Source organism: Mauremys reevesii, linkage group 3 (assembly GCF_016161935.1).
Source record: "Mauremys reevesii isolate NIE-2019 linkage group 3, ASM1616193v1, whole genome shotgun sequence".
In the NCBI taxonomy this organism is placed as follows: Eukaryota; Metazoa; Chordata; order Testudines; family Geoemydidae; genus Mauremys; species Mauremys reevesii.
This window is the reverse complement of record NC_052625.1, coordinates 191172182-191192291: the sequence shown is the minus strand read 5'-3', so window position 1 is coordinate 191192291 and position 20110 is coordinate 191172182. Positions and strand designations below refer to the sequence as shown.

Here is a 20110-nt window from a genome sequence, read left to right as displayed (position 1 = left end):
TATTGCTTAGTTTTCATTGATTTCAGTTATTGACCAAATCATTAAGAGCTTAAATGGTGTTTGCTTCTGACTAGCAGCAGCAAGAGTACTGTTTCTGGAACTTGTGTGGGGCTTCTTTAACAGGAGGGGACATAAGTGAAGTGGTGTAGCCTATTAGTGGAACAGATATTGATATATCTTTTTCAGTATGATGATACTAGTTAAAATTGTTTATTAGTATAAAAATAAAATATTAGTATAATGATAAGAACACAAGGACGGGTCAGACTAATGGTCCATCTCGCCCAGTATCCTGTCTTCTGACAGTGGCCAATGCCAACTTCAGTTCCAGCTTCAGATGCAAGCCAGATTCTTGAGAGCATCTTTTACAAATGCTTTAAATTATGCTCAGTGTATAACACTTAAGGATTTCTATTTCAAAAGTGTTGGTTTCATTGTAGCTTTTATGTAGTAAATGAAATGTTGATATATTTTTCATATTTAATATAATTGTTTTCCAGGTTAACGTCTCAGGCTGGTGCTACATTACCAACTGGACGTAGTTTATGTGAGTGTTTTCCCTCTGGTTATTTTATATTTATATTTAATCTTAACTACTTTTATATTGATGATTCTCAAATGCATATATTTTGACACCTTCATCGGTGTGTTTTTCCCTGTGTTTACAAGAAACTATTTTCTCTCCGATTCCTTCAGATAATTTATTGGATGCTTCCTTTGGGCATGAGTAGGGTTAAGATACTGTCACGGGTATTTTTAGTAAAAGTCAGGGACAGGTCGCAGGCAATAAACAAAAATTCACGGAAGCCTGCAACTAGAGCCCTGCATGGATACAAAATTTGTATCTGCATCTGATTGGCAAATGTGGGCCATGGATATAAAGTGGATAGCTGAAGATTTGTGGGGCTCCAGATATAAAATTTGCATCTGCATCCAATCCACGGATAGCCACAGATTAGCAGGGCTCTACCTGCGACCTGTCCCTGACTTCTAGTAAAAATACCATGGGAGGGGGACGGGGATAGGGACAAACAGAGTACTGCCAGGACTGCTGGAGCTTGCAGCTGCTCCAGCCCCACCGCTGCTCCTGCGGGAGGGGCTGACTGCTGCCGCTCCACCCCCAGCTGCTGCTGTGGTGGTGGGGAACCACTACTTCAGTGGGCCTGGGGCTGGCCACCGGTTAGCTGTTCTGGCGGCTGGCCCCAGGGCTGACAGCTGCTGCAGCCCTCCCTAGAAAAGTCACTGAATCCATGATGTCTGTGACAGAATTGTATTCTTAGGCACAAGGAGCATCCTCAAACATAATTCCGTCTCTCTTCCCAATTCAGAATTCCCATTTGGTGTCGCCTGGCCATAATCTTGTCTACACTTGCAGCAACGTGTAGGTTATGTACAGCTACACACTGCAGTGAAAGGCAGGCTGTGTCCACACTCACTGCGATGTGTAGCTACACGTGGCAGTGGAAGGCTGTGGCAGTGGGAGGCTCTGGGAAAAGGCTGCGGCAGTGGGGAGCTGCTAGAGCCTTTTCTCCTTGCCTCCTCCCTGCCAGTCTCTTATCCCATGCTGGAGTCTTTCACTTCAGCAGGGAAAGGCTCTGACAGCAGACACTACACTGCTAAAAATAGAGGCATAGGTATGGAAGACACTACTTGGGCATGTAGAGAGCCATGTAGGGTATATACCCTAAGGATCAGGCGGGTCTCTACTTGCCTAAGCAGTGCCTCACTGTCTACACTGGTATTTCTGCCTAAGATAGCTGAGTGTGCAGTGTACCCTATGTGCTGTTACAAGTGTAGACCTGCCATTGATCCCAGATTTTACTTTCATGGACTTGTTTTGGTCTATTTCTTGCTAGTGATATCTTTAATTTATCCAGTCCCTTTGCTTACCTAATACCTGGCCTGCTCTGGCTTGGCACACTGTTTCACTACTGTTCTTGAGACCTGCTGTGTCTGCAGCTTCCGCCACCTAGAACAGTGTTCCTGTGAATCTTCACCTTAGCAGTTTGCCAGTTCATTTCAAATCTCAACTGAAACCATATCCAGTTTTCATGTCTATACTTCTTAATTTCTGTCTCCTTTAGTTATGTATTGAGTCTGAGAGTATATTCAATTCCATTAAGTATTTTGGTAAATAATTAATCACTTTTATTACTGTAGTGCAGGGGTAGGCAACCTATGGCACGGGTGCCGAAGTCGGCACGCGAGCTGATTTTCAGTGGCACTCTCACTGCCCGGGTCCTGGCCACCGGTCTGGGGGGCTCTGCATTTTAATTTAATTTTGAATGAAGCTTCTTAAACATTCTAAAATCCTTATTTACTTACAACAATAGTTTAGTTATATATTATAAACGTATAGAAAGAGACCTTCTAAAAACATTAAAATGTATTACCGGCACGCGAAACCTTAAATTAGAGTGAATAAATGGAGACTCGGCACACCGCTTCTGAAAGGTTGCCGACCCTTGCTGTAGTGCCTAAAGAACCAACTAAAAATGGGGCTCCATAGTCTAGGCACTGGACAAAGTAGCATACATAGATTTCTATGCAAAATAAAATTCTATTGTATCAGTAATATAAAACCTTTTGATACTGTACTTAAAGGAAAGAGTAAGAACTGAAACTGTGCAAGGGGTGAATGACAGTCTTAATGTTAACTTTAAAATACTGAATATTTGGTGTTCAAATACAAACTTACCATAAAATAATATATATTTATGTACAAGTAAATAGTCCAAATGGCACAGAAGTACAGTTAGTAAAATAACATTGGTAGGGACTTAAAACAGATACCTCTTATTACAGTATACGTCAGGATGCCCATTCAGGGGGAACTGACTCTGTTTCTTAATGTAATTTGGTTTCTTATCCTTGCTAAGTAATCTGATTATTGAATTTTTGTTTGTAAAAATGTTGTTTGTTGCATTTTGAAGTAGTAATACAAATTTCTCTTAGCTCTCAAAAGCCATCCCCTTCGAGGGGAAAAAAAGGGAGATGGGGACCATGCTTGCATAAACGGAGATATAGAAGTGAGAAAAAGTTGTCGGTCCAGGAAAAACAGATTTGAAACTTTGAATCAGAGTTTATTGTTTGATCAGCTAGTAAACAGGTATGTGTGGATACTTCAGTTGCACACGTCACAAAGTATCTTGATGTTTTTGTTAAAAACAGTTAGAAAGCCCTGTATTGCAGTTCTATCTAAATGTCATTTCAATAAATGAACAACAGTAACAACAACGGTTGGAAGTTAGGTACATCTTGCTTGTATGGCTGAATTATAAAATGTCAACAAGTTTCTAGCTGTTTCTTTACCACTTGTTGATAATGAGATACTGCATACAGGATTGGTGTCACTTTTTGACTTTACAGTGCAGATAAAGTTGATCAGAGAGGAAGGCACAGTCTGTTGATCTCAACACAGGAGTGGAGCTAGGAATTCCTTGCTTTGAAAGTGGTTTCCTCTGTTGCCTTGGGCAAGTCACTTAACCTCCCTGTCTCAGTTTTCTCTTCTGTAAAATGGGTATAATATCTACCTTTGAGAGATACTGAGTATCAGTGTTTGCAAAATGTTTTAAACGTGAAAAATGTTCTGTAATTGCTAAGTAAGATCTTTATTACTGATAAAAAATATATTCTGCTAAACTTTAGTTTTTCACAGAAACTGCTTTTTTCAATGTGCTCAGTAACAACTTGGTATCAGTTTATAAGTTTCTCTTGAGTTACTTTTTCCCTAATTGAATTTGAACCCCTTTTTTATTCAACTCCTATTCCTCCTCAATATAGTAATAGGAAAGCAATCTACTATAAAGATGGTAATGTGATAAGATTGTGATACTGATGCCTGCATTTGTGTTTACATTGAGCCAAAGTGTCCCCAAAATTATGAACAATGACTTGAATGTATCTAGATCAGTTAGGTTGTGCATCAGAAATGCTTATTAGTATTAATTATAAATTCAAAGGGAAAAAACGCTTTTGGGTAACATTCTCTCCCTATTAATGTTAATGACAAAACCTCCATTTTTTCTTATTTTTTATTTTGTATATTAACAGTTCCATTCAGTATAATAGAAATCATATAAGGCTTTTTGCAACTTAGAGAGAAACTTAGTATTTACACAAGTATACAATTATAAATTGATCTATGGAAGTCCCTAAAGCTGTATTGACAAGACTTGCCACTAATCACTTTCTTCAGCTTTGTGGTAGTCACATATTGTGTTTGATGCTTTTCTACTCTTTGTTTCTATCTTCTGTTTTGTCAATTGGTAGTGTTGGTTCAAGTCTCTTACTATCTCATTTAGGTCCAAACTTCTGTTTTTCTTGTGTTTAAATGTGTAATCTGTTTGTTAGTTGTCTTGTAAAAACCATGCATGATATTAAGCTTTTGTCCCTTTTCCTCCTCTGTGTTCCTTATTTTAACATCTTGATTTTTAGTTTAATTTTGACTCTTGTTGAAGGGGTTTCTCCCTTCCTCGTGTGTGTGTGTGTGTGTGTATATATATATGTATATATATATTTCTGTGTGTGTGTGTGGTGGTCACACTACACACTATCAGGTTTGGTGGAAGGGAATGACCATCTTCCAACAAATTCCCAAAAGTTTCACCAGACTTCTAAATAGTTATCTTTACCTCCATTGATTTCAGGATTTCACACTTTAGATTTACCTTTAAAGTGCTGACTGGAAATGATTGAAAGTTGATAACAGTTTCCAACTGTTATGCAGCTTTAGTACATTTCCAGTGGACAGGTATCCACTGTACACAAACGTTCACCACAGTTAGCAATAATTTGACAGTCATGACAAATAAGTAGATGATTGATTGGGCCTGGCTGATGACTTGTCATCTCCTTCCTGAGAAGTGGTCCGTCCTGCTCAGTCCATAGCACCACCAGTTTAACAACACTTTAAGAGATTTAAGGTAAAAGTCCTTCTCTTGAAGAGCTTGCAGTCCAATTATACAATGATTAAATTAAGTGATGCAACAGAGGCAAATTAACGAGCAGTGGAGTTCTATATATGTCTCTTTCATTTCACATATTTGGTTATTTAAAAAAAATTCCTTTATTTGTTAGCCCTTGCCTCGGAGAAATGCTGACATTTTATAGAGCTTACAGGACTGAGGCACATTTACAGGAGTGCAGTGTTACTACCTGTGCTACACTGGTTATGCAGATGAAAAGCTTCAGTCTCTCAGACTGTCAGTCTGGTACTTTTCACAAGTATACCATTCAGACTCACCAGATTTTAAAATTAACCCCCACAACTGACAAAGAGAACACACACTTTAAATTAAAATTGGTATTAGAGTTTGATTCAAAGCCCATAAAATAATCATTTTTTTTCTTTGCCGACACTTTGTATACTTTTACCCTCTTCTTCCAATTTTCTTTATTACGTCTGACTATTTTTAGTTTAATTGATGGATTCAAGGAGTTGCAAGAGAGATTAACTAAAATTTGATTTCAATCTGCAGATTTTATTCCATATATAATTCTGGGAATGATTGCAAAGAAACTATAATTTTAGTGTCATGCGTTACATAGAATTATTTATATGTGTAAAAGTTCTGTAGCTCTTCTATTTTAAGTCTGAATATTTGTCTTTTTTATGTTAAATATTGTGTATATTTAGTACTGCTGAAGCTGTACTACAAGAAATGGACAATATTAACATCAGGCGGAATAGGCGGTCTGGAGAAGTAGAACGGCTGCGAATGTGGACAGACACAGAATTTGTAAGTTCAGAATCTGTCAAATTTAGATAAAAGTAACATCCAGTGGCTATAGGTATATTTTTTTTATAACTCTCCATATGTCAATTGCCTACAGTATGTTTAAATTCTAAAGCATTTTTTCAACTCCTAGCTAATGCTCACTGTTATAAATAAACACTGATGCTAGCTAGGTGTATTTAATTTTAGAAATATATTAATATGTCATCCTGTTTGGTCAATGGGGAATTGACTGACGCAGTCTCATATTGTGCTAGTGTTGTTAAATTGGAGAGGAAACCTGGTTTAGTGGTCCGAAAACAGGACTGGGCAGCATGATGGCCTGAGTTCTAAACACAGGCTTTGACATTGACATAATCTGTGGCCCCGGGAGAGTCATTCCTCGGTCCTCCTCATTTGTAAAATGAGAATACTTACCCTACCTCTCAGGGTTATTTGTTGGTAAAGCACATGGAAGATGGAAAGCACTACTTAGGTATTACCATTACTATTTGGGCTAACAATGCAGGTTACAAGGAATAGTATAGATTAATGAGAAAATTCATTTTGTTCTAGGAAAACATGGACATGTATTCTCGAGTGAAGAGAAGGCGGAAATCACTGAGAAGAAATAGCTATGGAATTCAGAACCATCACGAAGTGTCCACTGAAGGGGAAGAAGAAGGTATGGATTGTACAGATTAACTATAGGGCTTCATTTAAAACACTACTGAAACATACTGTTTAGAAGAAATGACTGCTTAAAATAGCTAGTGTATTGATACAAATACTGTACAGTACTACTGTACTGTAATAGAGAGAATTAGTAATAATTTCCTTCTGCTTAATAGAAAATGAACAGGGTCATTGGAAATACGCAATATAGAAATTCTGCTCTTTAGCAAAGATTTATGGTGTCCACAGGTTTCAGTGTACTGCTGAGAAGAATCTGAGAGTTATAGTGGATCACAAATTGAACTAAAGCTTTTGTTTAAAAGAAAAAAAGTTTGTTAAATTGGCATTACAAATATGGAACAATTTAAACCAGATTTCTTGTATCTTAGAACTGAAACAGTTGCTCTGGGTAGTGTAAATCACAGTGGGGTGTAAATTTTGAAACTCAGTGGAGGCAATTTAAATAATATTAACTGTTATAGTAGTGATTATTTTAGTAGAAACATCCAGCTGATATCTTTAGCCTATGTGTTTAGGTTTCTTTCAAAGAGCTTTAAATAGGAATTAGGCTGCAAATTTTAAAGTTGTAATTATTTTAGTATTTTATCAAATATTTGATTTCTTTTGGTCATCATAGGAATTTTGGGACAATGAAAAGAAGAGCAAAGGTATTCTAGGTTTTTGGAAATCATAGAATTGTACAGTCAGAAGGAATCTAGAGAGGTCATCAAGACCAATCCCCTGTGCTGAGGCAAGACCAAGTAAACCTAGACCAGGCGAGCTGATTTTCAGTGGCACTCACACTGCCCGGGTCCTGGCCACCGTTCTGGAGGACTCTGCATTTTATTTAATTTTAAATGAAGCTTCTTAAACATTTTAAAAACCTTATTTAATTTACATACAACAATAGTTTAGTTATATATTATAGACTTTTATAGAAAGAGACCTTCTAAAACATTAAAATATATTACTGGCACGCAAAACCTTAAATTAGTGTGAATAAATGAAGACTTGTCACACTACTTCTGAAAGGTTGCCGACCCCTGATATAGACCATCCCTGACAAGTGTTTGTCCAGTGTGTTCTTAAAAACCTCCAGTGATGGGGATTTCACAACCTGTCTTGGAAGGCTATTCCAGAGCGTAACTACCCTCATAGTTGGAAAGATTTTCCTAATATCTATTCTAAATTTCCCTTGCTTTAGATTAAGCCTTTTTACTTCGTGTTCTACTTCAGTGAACATGGAGAACAATTGATCACTGTCCTCTTTATAATAGTCCTTAACATATTTGAATACTGTTATTAGGTCCCCGCCCAGTCATCTTTTCTCAAAACTCAACAGACCCAGTTTTCTTAACCTTTCCTCTTAGATCAAGTTTTCTAAACCTTTTATCATTTTATCTGCTCTCCTCTGGATACTCCAGTTTGTTGACATCTTTCCTAAGTGTTGTGCCCAGAATTGAACACTGTACTGCAGGTGAGGTCTCACCAATGCTGAATAGAGCAGGACAGTTACTTCCTGTATTTTGCATTTGATACTCTTGTTAATACTCCCCAGAGTATTAGCCTTTTTTGCAACTGCATCACATGGTTGACTCATACTCAGTTTTGATCCACTATAACTCTCAGATCCTTTTCAGCAGTTGGCACGGAGTCACAGTTTCAGTACTCTGAATGAAGCCAGTCAGGACTATAGTGTAATGTGTCTCCCCTCTAATCGCACACTCACCGGGGCAAGAGGCCTCCCCGGCCTCAGTGTTTCCTGGGTTTGACCTTGGAGTAGTCAGCACCCCTGTTCACACAGTGAGCTTCCCACAGTGAGTCTACCTGGATGGGACACCTGGGGAAGCCTTACAAACCCCAAAGGGCCATGTACCCCAACTTTGCAGTCAGCAGTGACTCTCTGCATTGAACAGATCTTGTTAACACAGAAACCAGGAAGTTACAGCAAAGTCCATCTTAAGGGGCTCCAGAGCCCTGGGCTCTTCTCCCGACTCCTAGACCAGCAGATGGACTCCCAGCAGCCCAGCCTCACTCATGGCCAGCAGCCCCGCCTCCATGCTTTGTCTCTTTCCCAAGTAAACAGGTCACCTGGTCTCTTTGTTCTCCAACGCCTTTGGCTGGCTCCTTGCAGAAGATGGGCTCTGGCCATCAGTTGGGATGATACAGAGTGTCAGCCATTCTTTTTGCCCAGGCAGACAGTCAGTAGTCTGGGGGTTGCTGCAATGATCACACACTCTTATCCTTTCACCTAGATACTTGAATAATACATTGGGAAAACTGAAGCCTACACACAGTATTTAGAGAAAACATTAAGACCATTCTCACTTTGTCACAGCAGTACAACTACCTAGCCATTTTGTAGCTGTGCATTTTATTTTTCTTTTCTAAAGCAAGTATGTTGCACTTATCTTTATTGAATTCAGCAAGAGGAAATTCAGACCAATTTGTCAAGTTTGTTTTGAACTCTAATCCTATTGTCTAAAGTGCTCGGCACCCCTCCCAGCTTACTGTTAACTGCATATTTTATAAGCGTACTCTTTGCTCCATTATCCAAGTAATTAATGAAAATATTGAATACTACCAGACCGGGTACTGATCTGTGGGGTCCCCCACAGATTCATATGCCCTCCCAGTGAACCATTGATAACTCCTCTTTTACTATGGTCTTTCAACCAGCTGTGCACCCACTGTATAGTAATTTCATGTAGACCACTTTTCTGTAATTTGCTTATGAGAATGTCATATGGGGCCGTGAAAAGCCTTACTGAAATCAAGATATATCACATCTTCTGCTTCCCCCCCGTCCATTGGGCCACTAACCTGGTCAAAGAAGGAAATTGTGTTGATTTGGCATGATTTGTTCTTGACGAATCCATGCTGGCTGTTCCTTATAACCCTATCATCCTATAGGGTGCTTACAAACTGATTGTTTAAAAAAATTGTTCGAATATCTCTCCAGGTATGAAAGTTAGGCTGACCGGTCTATAAATCCCCCGATCCTCTTTGTTCCACTTTTAAAAGATAGATACTATGTTTGCCAGTCTGCTGGGGCCTCACCTGTCCTCCATGAGTTCTTGAAGATAATACTTAACGGTTCTAAGATTGTTTCATCTAGTGCCTTAAGTACCCTAGGATGAATTTCATCAGGCCCTGCCGACTTGAATACATTTAATTTTATCTAAATATTCTTTACAGTGTTCATTTCCTGTTTTGGCTTGCATTCCCTCCCCATTTTTTTAATATTAATTGTGCTGAGTATCTACTCCTCATTAACCCTTTTAGTGAACACTTCAGCTTTCTTGATGTATAATCAGTTATTAGCTCTCTTTCCTCGCTACTCTTTCCTTCACTATTCTCTTGTTCCTAATGTATTTAAAAAAAAAAAACCACTTGTCTTATTAACTTCTTTGTCCCTTGCAAGGTGTAACTTATGTTGTGTCTTAGCCTTTCTGATTTTGTTCAGACATGCTTGTGCTGTTCTTTTGTGCTCCATCCTAGCAATTTGTCCATGTTTTCACATCTTGTAGGATTCCTTTTTGATTTGCATGTCATTTAAGAGCTCCTGATGGAGCCATATTGGCATCTTACTATTCTTCCTGTCTTAATTTTGCATTGGGATGATTTGCAGTTGTGCCCATAATGTTGTCTCCTTGAGAAACTGCCAGGTCTCCTGACCTCCCTTTTCCCTTAGATTTTCGTCTCATGGAACCTTACCTATTAATTCTCTGAGTTTGTTAAAATCTGCTTTTTTGATTTTCACTGTCCTAATTCTGCTGCATTCACTCTTCCCTTTCTCCTTAGAGTAATGAAATCTATCATTTCATGATCACTTTCACCAAAAGTGCCTTCCACCTTCAGATTCTCAATGACTCTCCTTGTTGGTCAGAATCAAGTCAAAAATAGCTGCCCCTCTAGTTACTTCATCCATTTTCTGAAACAAAGAGTTATTCCCTGTACATGCCAAGAACTTATTGGACATTTTGTGTTTTGCTGTATTACTTTTCAAACAGATTCTGAGTACTTGAAGTCCCTCACTACTTCTGGGTCTTCTGTTTTGGATGTTTCTGTTGTTCTTCAAATGCCTCATTCACCTCCTCTTTTTGATTTGGTGTCTACTGTAGACCCCCTTCCATGATATCATCCATATTTTTTCACCTTTTGTCTTTACCCAGAGACTTTTAACTGGTCTGTCTCTCAACCTCCTTCTTGACCTCAGAACAAGTGTATATATTCTTTCAACACTGCCTCCCTTTTTCTCTGCCTTGTCTTCCTACCTATACCCCTCTTTGCCAATATTCCAGTCATGAGATTTATCCCACCAAGTCACTATGCTGCTAGTTAAGTCATAATTTAGCCTAAGCATTTATATTTCCAGTTCTTCCTGTTTGTTGCCCATACCCTTTGCATTTGTGTGTTGACATCTGAGATATTGAGCAGATTCCCATGCTGATTATTCTCTTGTTGCTCCTGAGATCCTACTGTAATTTTCCATGCCTCCCCCTCATAAGGTTCCCCTCAAACATCTAGCCTTCTGTTAGTTGCCTTTTTTATGCTTACCTGTGGGCTTTTGTTACCTGTCTCCTTTGAACCTAGTTTAACTCTCCTCGCTTATTTATTTAGCGTGTGCATAGTTGTCTAGCCAAGCAATGGCATCTTCAGTGGCATGATGCAGTTCTTCTAGGCCACCACTGAACCTAGTCAGCAGGCATTCATCGACAATGTTTATCATCATCTGTGTTGCACTGCAGCTGCATAAAGGGCCGTCATGAAGGCCCTAGCGATACTGGTTAGCTGCACAGAGACCTTGCCCAGTCTGGAACCTGTTCAACAGGGACCATCGACGACTGGGCAGGTCAAAACCAGGTGGGCAAATTGTGGGGTTGGCGGTGAGGGGAAGTAGTTGGAGGTTATAACAGGTATCCATTCCTCCCGCCAGAGTGTTATCACCCTAACATCCTGGTGTGGCAGATGAAACCATAATGGGCGACGTGACGGCAAATGTGCAGCTGGTGTTTAAAAAGGTCATTGTGCAGCGGCAGGCTTGGGTTGGCGCATACTTTCTCCACTAATTTGCCAGTGGCAACCTTTCATCTTATATGAGGAGATGCAATATTGCTCAGAACTGGAAGCCATGGGAGTTGTCGGACACGGTGCCAGAGATGATGCACATGGCCGCGTGTAACTGCGTATTCACCAGTTTGGTGTGTGGTGATCGACTCTAAACTGGTGCGCAGTACTCCGCCACCGAATACGAGGTGGCAAGAGCTGATGTCCGCAGAGTTGGAGCAGGAACACCTGATGACAAACGTGCCAGTTTGCTCAGTAGATTGTTGCCCATCTTAACTTTAGCTTCTGTCTTCTTCAGGTGGACATGGTAATTCAGTGTGCAGTCTAAGGTCCCATCTAGATAGATTGGTTCTACTTCATGCTTCACCTTTTGACCATTCTGATAAACATTCAGTTCTTGGTTTGCGCTGGTGTGATGAAGATGGAACAAACTGGAAACTGTTTTTATGATGCTAGGCTGGAGATGCCAAGTCTTACAGCAGTCAGCTAACTTTATCATGTCCCGGTTTAAGGTGCCATCAAACTCGTGGAATGTCTGGGCCTTGGTACTACAATAGTGTCATCTGCGTAAATGAACTTTCGTGACTCCATTATTGGCAGGTCATTGATGTAAAGGTTGAACAGGGTTGGAGAAAGCACAGAGCTCTGGGGGGTAACCCATTAATCTGTCGTCTCCAGCACTTGTCTTCTCCCCTATATGGACTCTGAACTGCCTATCGCAGAGGAACAGTTCAACGAGTCCTGTGACCAAAGGTAGCAGGACCCGTGATACCTTCACAAGCAGGCCAGTGTGCCATACCGTTTCGTACGCTGCTGTTAGATCGATTAAAAACAGACCCTGTTTTTAAGTTTCTCTGGAAGCCATTTTCAACAAATGTGGTCAGTGTGAGTACTTGGTCGCATGTGCTATGGCCTCGGCAAAAGCTGGCTTGGTCAGGGCTCAAAATTCTCTCCATGTCGGGTAATATGAGCTGTAGGTGGGTGGGTGAGTTGGCGCTTGAAGATGCTCTTCCTTTTCTTGGTAGGTGGACCCCATCTCCTCCCAGCAGTCCTTCCTGGAATAGCCTTCATGGTTGAGAAAGCTTCTTGGTTGCACAGATGGTGTCAATATGCATTCATCTCCAGGATGCGTATCCCCCTGTCTGGGACCTTACCCTCAACCATGAGGATGGACAAGAACACAACCTTCACCCTTGCCCCCAGAGCCCTGTAGTCACTGCTGATCTGCTCAGGGTCATACCTGGTAGTATCATTAGTGCCCACATGGATGAGTGACGTGGGATAGTGGTCAAAGTTAATCAATAGCAATAAGACAGAAGTGATCCAGAAATACCATCCGGCTAACTCCCTTTGCATCACCAGCCATCTGTCTTTACCAGCCACTTGGCACTTGCATGCTTGTTAAAGCCTGGGCCTTACACACAGCTATAATGGGTGACTCAACCCATCACACTCGGCTGTCTGTAATCACTGGCCTGTTCACAAAAAATTGTACTGCTCTCTCTTCAAAGAGCCTAGCTAGAGTCCTTCAAAGAGCTCTGCTAGAAAGGAGGTGCTGACTCACCTACCTGCAGGGCAACCTTGTTCAGACAGCAACCTAGCCTAGATTTCAAAACACAGCATCCAACCCAGAGTCCTACACACTCGTCAGCAAGTTCCCATCACAGAAAGTGTTTCTCTTTTGTCCCCTTCCCCCATCAAAGTTAATCAGTAGCAGTAAGACAGAAGTGCCCCACAAATACTCACCAGCTGGCTATCTTCTTTAGTCTCCCAGCTGCCTTCATTTTACCAGCCACATGTCTCAAGTAGGTAAGGGATTATTATTAAAGTGAAAAACAAAACCACCCCCCAACTGGGTAAAATAAATGAATTTTATGTAAAACCACTTTATAAATATATAGAAATCTACTACATTTATTATTGTTATATCCTGCTGATTTTTCCAAAAAAATCCCGTAGAAACCAGTCGGGAATTTGGCAAAACATTCTGCAGATTTCCAATGGCCCCAATGGTGATTAGTTTGTTCTAATTAGTGAAGAACATGATCCTTATGCATTTAGAATTTATTTTGTGGATTTATTTTTGGGGAGAGGGTGAAAGGGGCAAGGTTGCTGTGAAATAAAGTAATAGAACTGTTGCTTTTTCTTTCTAGAATCTCAAGAGGAAGATGGAGATATAGAAGTAGAAGAGGCAGAAGGAGAAGAAAATGATCGACCTTATAATCTAAGGCAAAGAAAAACCGTGGAAAGGTACCAGGCACCTCCAATAGGTAAGGAATCAGGACCAGAGATGACCTTTCTACTCATATTAGCTGGACTTGCTCTTTGGTAGAGCTCAAAGACAATGGACAAGGGGAGAGAAGTTGGATAATTGCTGTTCATCCCTAAGGGAGCTTCTATGCAGAGTTCCACAGGGTTGTATCGTGCTTCCCCTTTTGTTCAACATGTATACGGGGCATCTGAGAAGGTTAATGAGAGAGAGCCTCTGGTATATTCAGTGTGGTGGTGGTATCAATTCTATAACTATCTAATCTGACCTACCTAGTGCTGTTGCATGCCTGGCTCAGAATCTGGCGTAGGTGAGGACATAGATAAGAGCTAACTGGTTAAAGCTCAATCTAGATAAGGAGATGGTGATCCTGGTAGGTTGGGGGAATCGGAATGGAAGATATGGTGATGGTTAAGTTTGTTCCTCTTAGTGAGATTGTGTGCCCACCATTCATAACTAGTGTGTGTAACTGGGGATAGTGTTGAATCCGTGGATGCTGTTAGTTTATCACAAGTAGCATTTTCCAGTCTTCATCTAGATAAGAGATTGCAGCTATTTCTTTTGGACGTAGACTTTGCTGCTGTTCATGCATATATCACTTCAAAATTAAACTACCACAGTGCACTGCACATAAGACTACACCTTAAAACAACATGGAAACTGAAGCTGTTGCAGAATGTGGTGGCATGAATTCTGCCTATTTGAAAAACCACTTCTCTATCTCTGCTATATTGTGACCGCTGCAATCAGCTGAGGAGTTTGAAAAGAGATGTAACTGGTAATGGAGGCCCCTCGTGGAGACTACTCTCTTTTTCATTCTTTCCCTTGATCTGAAATAATCCAAATCTTCTACAGTGAGGGTATGCTGCAAAGCCCATTTCTTCATATGGCTTTTGGAGCGAGAGGGTCACAATAAAAGATGAGGATTGTGAGGAAGAGGGATATAGATGAGCTTATTTTCATTATGGTTTTATTTGCTGGGTTTTGGGTGAGGTATTTCTAATTTTTGGCAAAGTCACCTAGAGCTCAAGATAGGCACTTCTTTGTATAGATTTGTTATAAATGAAAGTAAGTGGTTTTTTTTTTTTGTAGATTAAGTCATGTGGTTCCCCTTTTTGTATTTATTTGATGTTTCAAGCCTATCATCTTTTTTTTTCTCAGTGCCTGCTCATCAAAAAAAGAGGGAAAATGCACTGTTTGATATTCACAGATCTCCTGCAAGAAGAAGCCATATCAGGTAAATGTCACAAGCTTTTTGTAGGTAGAAGATATTTGTGTGTGTTCAGCATATTTTGTTAGCTGTTTATTTTGAAACTTTCTGTCTCTGGGTGATACTTATTAAACTCAAAGAATCAGAAGTAAGGCTCTCATCCTGCAGTGAGCTTCATGTAGGTGGACTCCTGTGTTCATCCAAAACTTATGAAAGATAGAAAAGCTCATTTCAGGTTTGGGGCCTAAGTCTCTTTTTTTTTAAAAGCTCTTCTGTTTGTAACCTGTTGTTTCTTGTATTATCTGAAAATAATTGAAGACCAAGTTAGCTGAATTTTCCTATAATTAATAAAAACAAGTCACTATAATAGCATCAGGGTGTTACAAATAAAATGATTGCAGAATACCTTCATGGGAAGATGGTTAGTTAATCTGAATAATAGTATGAAGTAGTCTAGTGTGAAAGAAAGTTTTTAATTGCAGAAGTATATAGGAACGTTAGGAATTACAAGACTGGAACAGACCCAAGGTCCTTCTACTCCAGTATCCTGTCTATTGACAGTAGCCCAGCACCAGATGCTTCAGAGGAAGGTGTAAGAATATTGCAGTAGGTGGATTTGGGATAACCTGACCTCAACATAGGTCTCATCCTGTTCTTAAGCCCCAAAGCACAAGGTTTAATATCCCTTCCAAGATTATATTAATTGTAACAAATCTAGATATTCTTGATAGCCTTATAAATATCCAATCCCGTATTGAATCTTAAGTACTTGGCGTCAACCACTTTCTGAGGCAATGAATTCCATAGTTTGATCACATGAATTGTGCCTTAGGATCACATTCTGATTAGGGAACAAATGAACATAAGTCATGGTTGTATCATAATGCCAAGTAGAAGTTCTGTGTGATTAGCAATCTGCTCAGGAGAGGCCCAAGACTGGAATAGCGGGTATGAATCAGGGTCTTTGAAAGAGCTGTGTATTTGTATACTGTAGCAGTCTCTAATACTGCTATATTAGGGTATGTCTACACTGCAATAAAACACCCATGATTGGCCTGTGTCAGCTGACTTGGGCTCCTGCAGTGTAGATGCCTGGGCTGGAGCCTGGGCTCTGGGACCTGATAGTGCCAAGCCCGAACATCTACACTGGAATTTTATAGTTCCACAGCCTGTTTTGTCTTTTGTCTTTTAAAGCAGCAAATTTCCCTCTGTATTGAAGAAATAAAGGACACAAAATATAATTAAAAAAAAAAAGCAATCATTTTCTGTTCTGTTCTAGTAAATATTTCTTCCAAGTAGAGTTCATCCAAATTTCAATAAACAGAAAAGGTTTTTTTTTTTTTAATTTTATTTTGGTTTTTTTGACTTGCTCTATTGCCAGGTAAAACTGGTGTATAGTAAGTTGAACTCTAAAGCCTTGAGCAATTTTTTTGTAAACTTAGGCACACAATTAGAACCCGACCTTAGAGTTTGTAAAAATGAGCTTTCTACGAACTGAAATTAATAGGATATTTTTTTAAACAAAAAGGCCTCTTGTCGTGTTTGCAACCCAAATATAATAGCATGATCCTGTTCTACCTTTTAAGTGAAATGAAGTAGAAACTGATTGTAGACCACATTGAAATTGACAGTTTTCTTTTTCTTGTCCAAGCTCACAGAAGAGCAGAGTGTGTGAATATGGGAAACAAATATATAATGCTTAAAATTCTTTCAGTTTTAATAATTTCCTGTGTTTGTAAGATAAAAAATGTGGTTTTTAAAGATCTGATTTTAAAAAGGGTTTTGTACATTAGTTCCAGCCAAGTTATTTTATCAACATTTTATTTAAAGAGAGAAAGCATTTCTTGAACAGATGTTCTTCTTTGAATAGTGTCCCGATGGGTGCTCCAGTCTGGGTGTGCTAGCTCCCCTTAAGCCTCTGATCGGAGATTTCTCATAGCAGTGTCCCTTTGGCCTGTGTATGTGTGCTAGTTAGGCCCGTGCCCCATGCCTTCGTTATGTAGTACTGCACCGCCTCAGTTCCTTCTCATCCACCTCGGCCTCAGACGGAGCTCTGGCAGTTATCCCCATTGAGATTTCCTCAACTTTGTCCTCATTTCTTATTCTAGTAGTTAGTTGTAGTAGTTCTTAGCATTAGTTTAGTTCAGTGGTTCTCAGATTGTGGGTCAGGACCCCAAAGTGGGTCACAGCCCCCTTTGAATGGGGTTGCCAGGGCTGGCTTAGACTTGCTGAAGCCTGAGCCTCACTACCCAGGGCCGAAGCCAAAGTCTGGGGCTTCAGCAGTGGGTGGCAGGACTCAGGTTGCAGGCCCCCTGCCTGGGGCTGTAGCCCTTGAGCTTCAGGGTTGGCCCCCCTGCCCGGAGCAGTGGGGCTCGGGCTTTGGCCCTCCCACCCAGGGCAGTGGGGCTTGAGCAGGTTCAGGCTTCGGTCCCACCTCCTGGGGTCGTGAAGTAATTTTTATTGTCAGAAGGGGATCGCGGTGCAGTGAAGTTTGAGAACCCTTGGTTTTAGTTATTTAGTTAGTAGTAGTAGTTTTAGCTTCCTAGTTTTGAAAATAAAAAAAGTTCTCTATTATATATTATATTTAGATAGATACTAGTTAGTAGTGCTTGTTCACTGGGATGTTCTACCCAGTTCTCCCAGCTTCAAATGGTGTCTGTTGTGCTGGGAGGTGAACCTGTGATGGGTACTCCTGCTGCATCTGTTGCCTTGGTGAAAAAACGCATCTGTATAGCACTGAAATCCAGAGCCAGAAAAAACAGGGAGATAAAACGTTGTCTCCTCATGACTGAGAGCTCTCTATGCCTGGCTTGTGACCTGGGCCAAGAGTTCCCATCTGTACACTGGTCTCCAAGAAAATTGTCTGCCTCCATAATATTGGAGCCCCACTCCTCCAAGGCATCTAGGAGGAAGACGCAAGACTCCTCTCAGAAGTCCTTCGAGGACCATGCTCTGGGCTCACCAGGTAGGGAATCTACCTCTAAAAAGCCGAGTCTGTCTGTGTCTTCAGTCACTCTGGCACCATCTGTTCTCCAATTGGGTACCCATGAGGCTGCTGGTTCCTCAGGTACCCAGGGCACCGTTAGACTGAAAGACTGCAAAGCTTTCTTTAATCATTACTATTGTTAGCAGACCAAGATGGCAAGAAGAACTCTTCCTCGATATTGAAGAAGCCCTCTCGGGCTCCTAATACACTTCCCTTGGAGCACCCGAGACCCACGGTACTGTTAGCGCCCTCAGCCACCATCACCTTGGTGGAGACTGCAGACTCAGTACCCATGACACACTCACAGGAGTTCTATTTTCTCTGAGACCTGGCCGAATGTGAGACACCAGATTTTCTGCTGCTCGGCTCCAACATGCTGTCGGTACTGAGAACATCAGTATCGTCTGAGGTTCACCTGGTACCAGTGGTTTCACCTCAGATCTCCAGGCACTCCATTAGTGAGTTTGAGGAAAAGGATGCTGATGAAGACCTTGCCTTGGTGTCTCAAATATTAACTCAGGGTTCTCTCACTCCTATAGAGGCCTCTTTCCAGAAGTCTCTGATGAAACTATAACTACTCATGGTAAAAATTTGCAACCAACATCTCGCTGGTATGAGCACCTGTGGGTGCCACCTCCACCTTATGCACCTCTTTCTTGGCAATATTAGGACCTTTGGCTGGCCTATTGCCAACAATTCTACAGGGTGTTGTGCATCAGTAGGCCCTACGAGATTCATGGTCCATTTTGGTCAATTTCGTGGTCCTAGGATTTTAAAAATAGCATTTTTCATGATTTCAGCTACTTGATTCTGAAATTTCACAGTATTTTAATTGTAGGGGTCCTGACCCAAAAAGAAGTTGTGGGGGCTTGCAAGGTTATTGTAGGAGGGGTTGTGGTACTGCTACCCTTACTTCTGCACTGCTGCAGATGACGGTGCTACCTTCAGAGCTGGGTAGCTGGAGAGCCTGCAGAGCTGAGCTCCCAGCCAGCAGCCAACAAAGAGCCACTGCCAGTAGCTGCACAGAAGTAAGGATGGCATTATATGGCATTGCCACCCTTACTTCTGTGCGGCTGCTGGCGAGGCACTGCCTTCAGAGAGCCAACAGCTGCCACTCTCCAGCCACCCAACTCTGAGGTCAGCACAGAACTAAGGGTTGCAATACCACAATCCCCCCTAAAAGAACCTTGCAACCCTCCTACAACTCCCTTTTGAGTCAGGACCCCCAATTTGAGAAACTCTGGTCTCCCCTGTGAAATCGGTATAGTAAAGAGTAAAAGCACGCAAAAGACCAGATTTCATGGTCTGTAACGTGTTTTTCATTGCTGTGAATTTGGTAAGGCCATAATCATCACTCCTCAGAGAGAGGCAACCTGCATCACTTGCTCCCTCCCGGAGACATGACCCTCAAGCGGAATCTTTTGAGGAGCAGGCCACCAATACTGATGAAGAGGTCTCTCCTATTATTTCATCATTGTCTCTGGATGAAGCTGTTATGATTCTTCGTCCATCCTTGGTGGATGATTTTAAGCACTTCCAAGTTCTGGTCAAGAGAATTGCTGACTCCTTGCGGTTCTCTTTCCAGGAAGTTAAAGAACTTCATCATAAGCTGCTTGATATCCTCTATTCACCTACCTTTGCCCACTTAGCTTTGCCTGTCAATGAAGCTCTTCTGGACAAAACGAAGATCATCTGGCACACTCCGGCTACTGCATGCAAGAGAGTGGATAAGGGGTATTATCTTCCAGCAGAGGACTCCGAATTTTTATTTTCTCATCCATCACCTAACTCCTTGGCAGTCGATGCAGTTAATGAACATGAAAGGCAGCACTATGCTAAAAACATGCCTCATGAAAAAGACCACAAACGTCTAGACCTACTGAGGAGGAAATCTTATTCCTCCGTGTCTTTCCAATTTAAAATTGCCAATTACCAGGTGCAAATGGCAAAATTCAATCACAAAAATATACCAAAACTCTTTTGTTGACCACTTACCAGCAGAGCTCAGGGATCAACTTAATGCAGTTGTTCTGGCAAGTAGCTGGCCCTCCGCGATATGTCTACAAGCCTCCATCGATGTCGCTGATACTGCCGCCCATCTGATTGCTACAGTGGTAGTTATGAGAAGGACTTTCCGGCTTGAACTATCTGGATTTACAAAAGGTGTCCAGAATATGGTGGAG

The 20110-nt window shown here is 41.0% G+C and overlaps 1 protein-coding gene across 5 annotated transcripts in view; it reads left to right on the top strand.

Annotated features, from left to right (window-relative positions):
• The window catches only part of ATAD2B (ATPase family AAA domain containing 2B), a 144080-nt gene that overhangs the window by 24297 nt on the left and 99673 nt on the right, over positions 1-20110 (top strand). For all 5 annotated transcript variants that reach the window (XR_005595927.1, XR_005595926.1, XM_039529400.1 and 2 more), the window contains exons 3-8: positions 501-547; positions 2956-3109; positions 5639-5741; positions 6294-6402; positions 13616-13732; positions 14893-14968. Coding sequence is in view for 3 of the 5 variants with exons in the window: in XM_039529400.1 (XP_039385334.1) it covers positions 501-547; positions 2956-3109; positions 5639-5741; positions 6294-6402; positions 13616-13732; positions 14893-14968 (606 nt within the window). In the remaining 2 variants the exon portion in view is untranslated. The remainder of the gene's footprint in view (positions 1-500; positions 548-2955; positions 3110-5638; positions 5742-6293; positions 6403-13615; positions 13733-14892; positions 14969-20110) is intronic.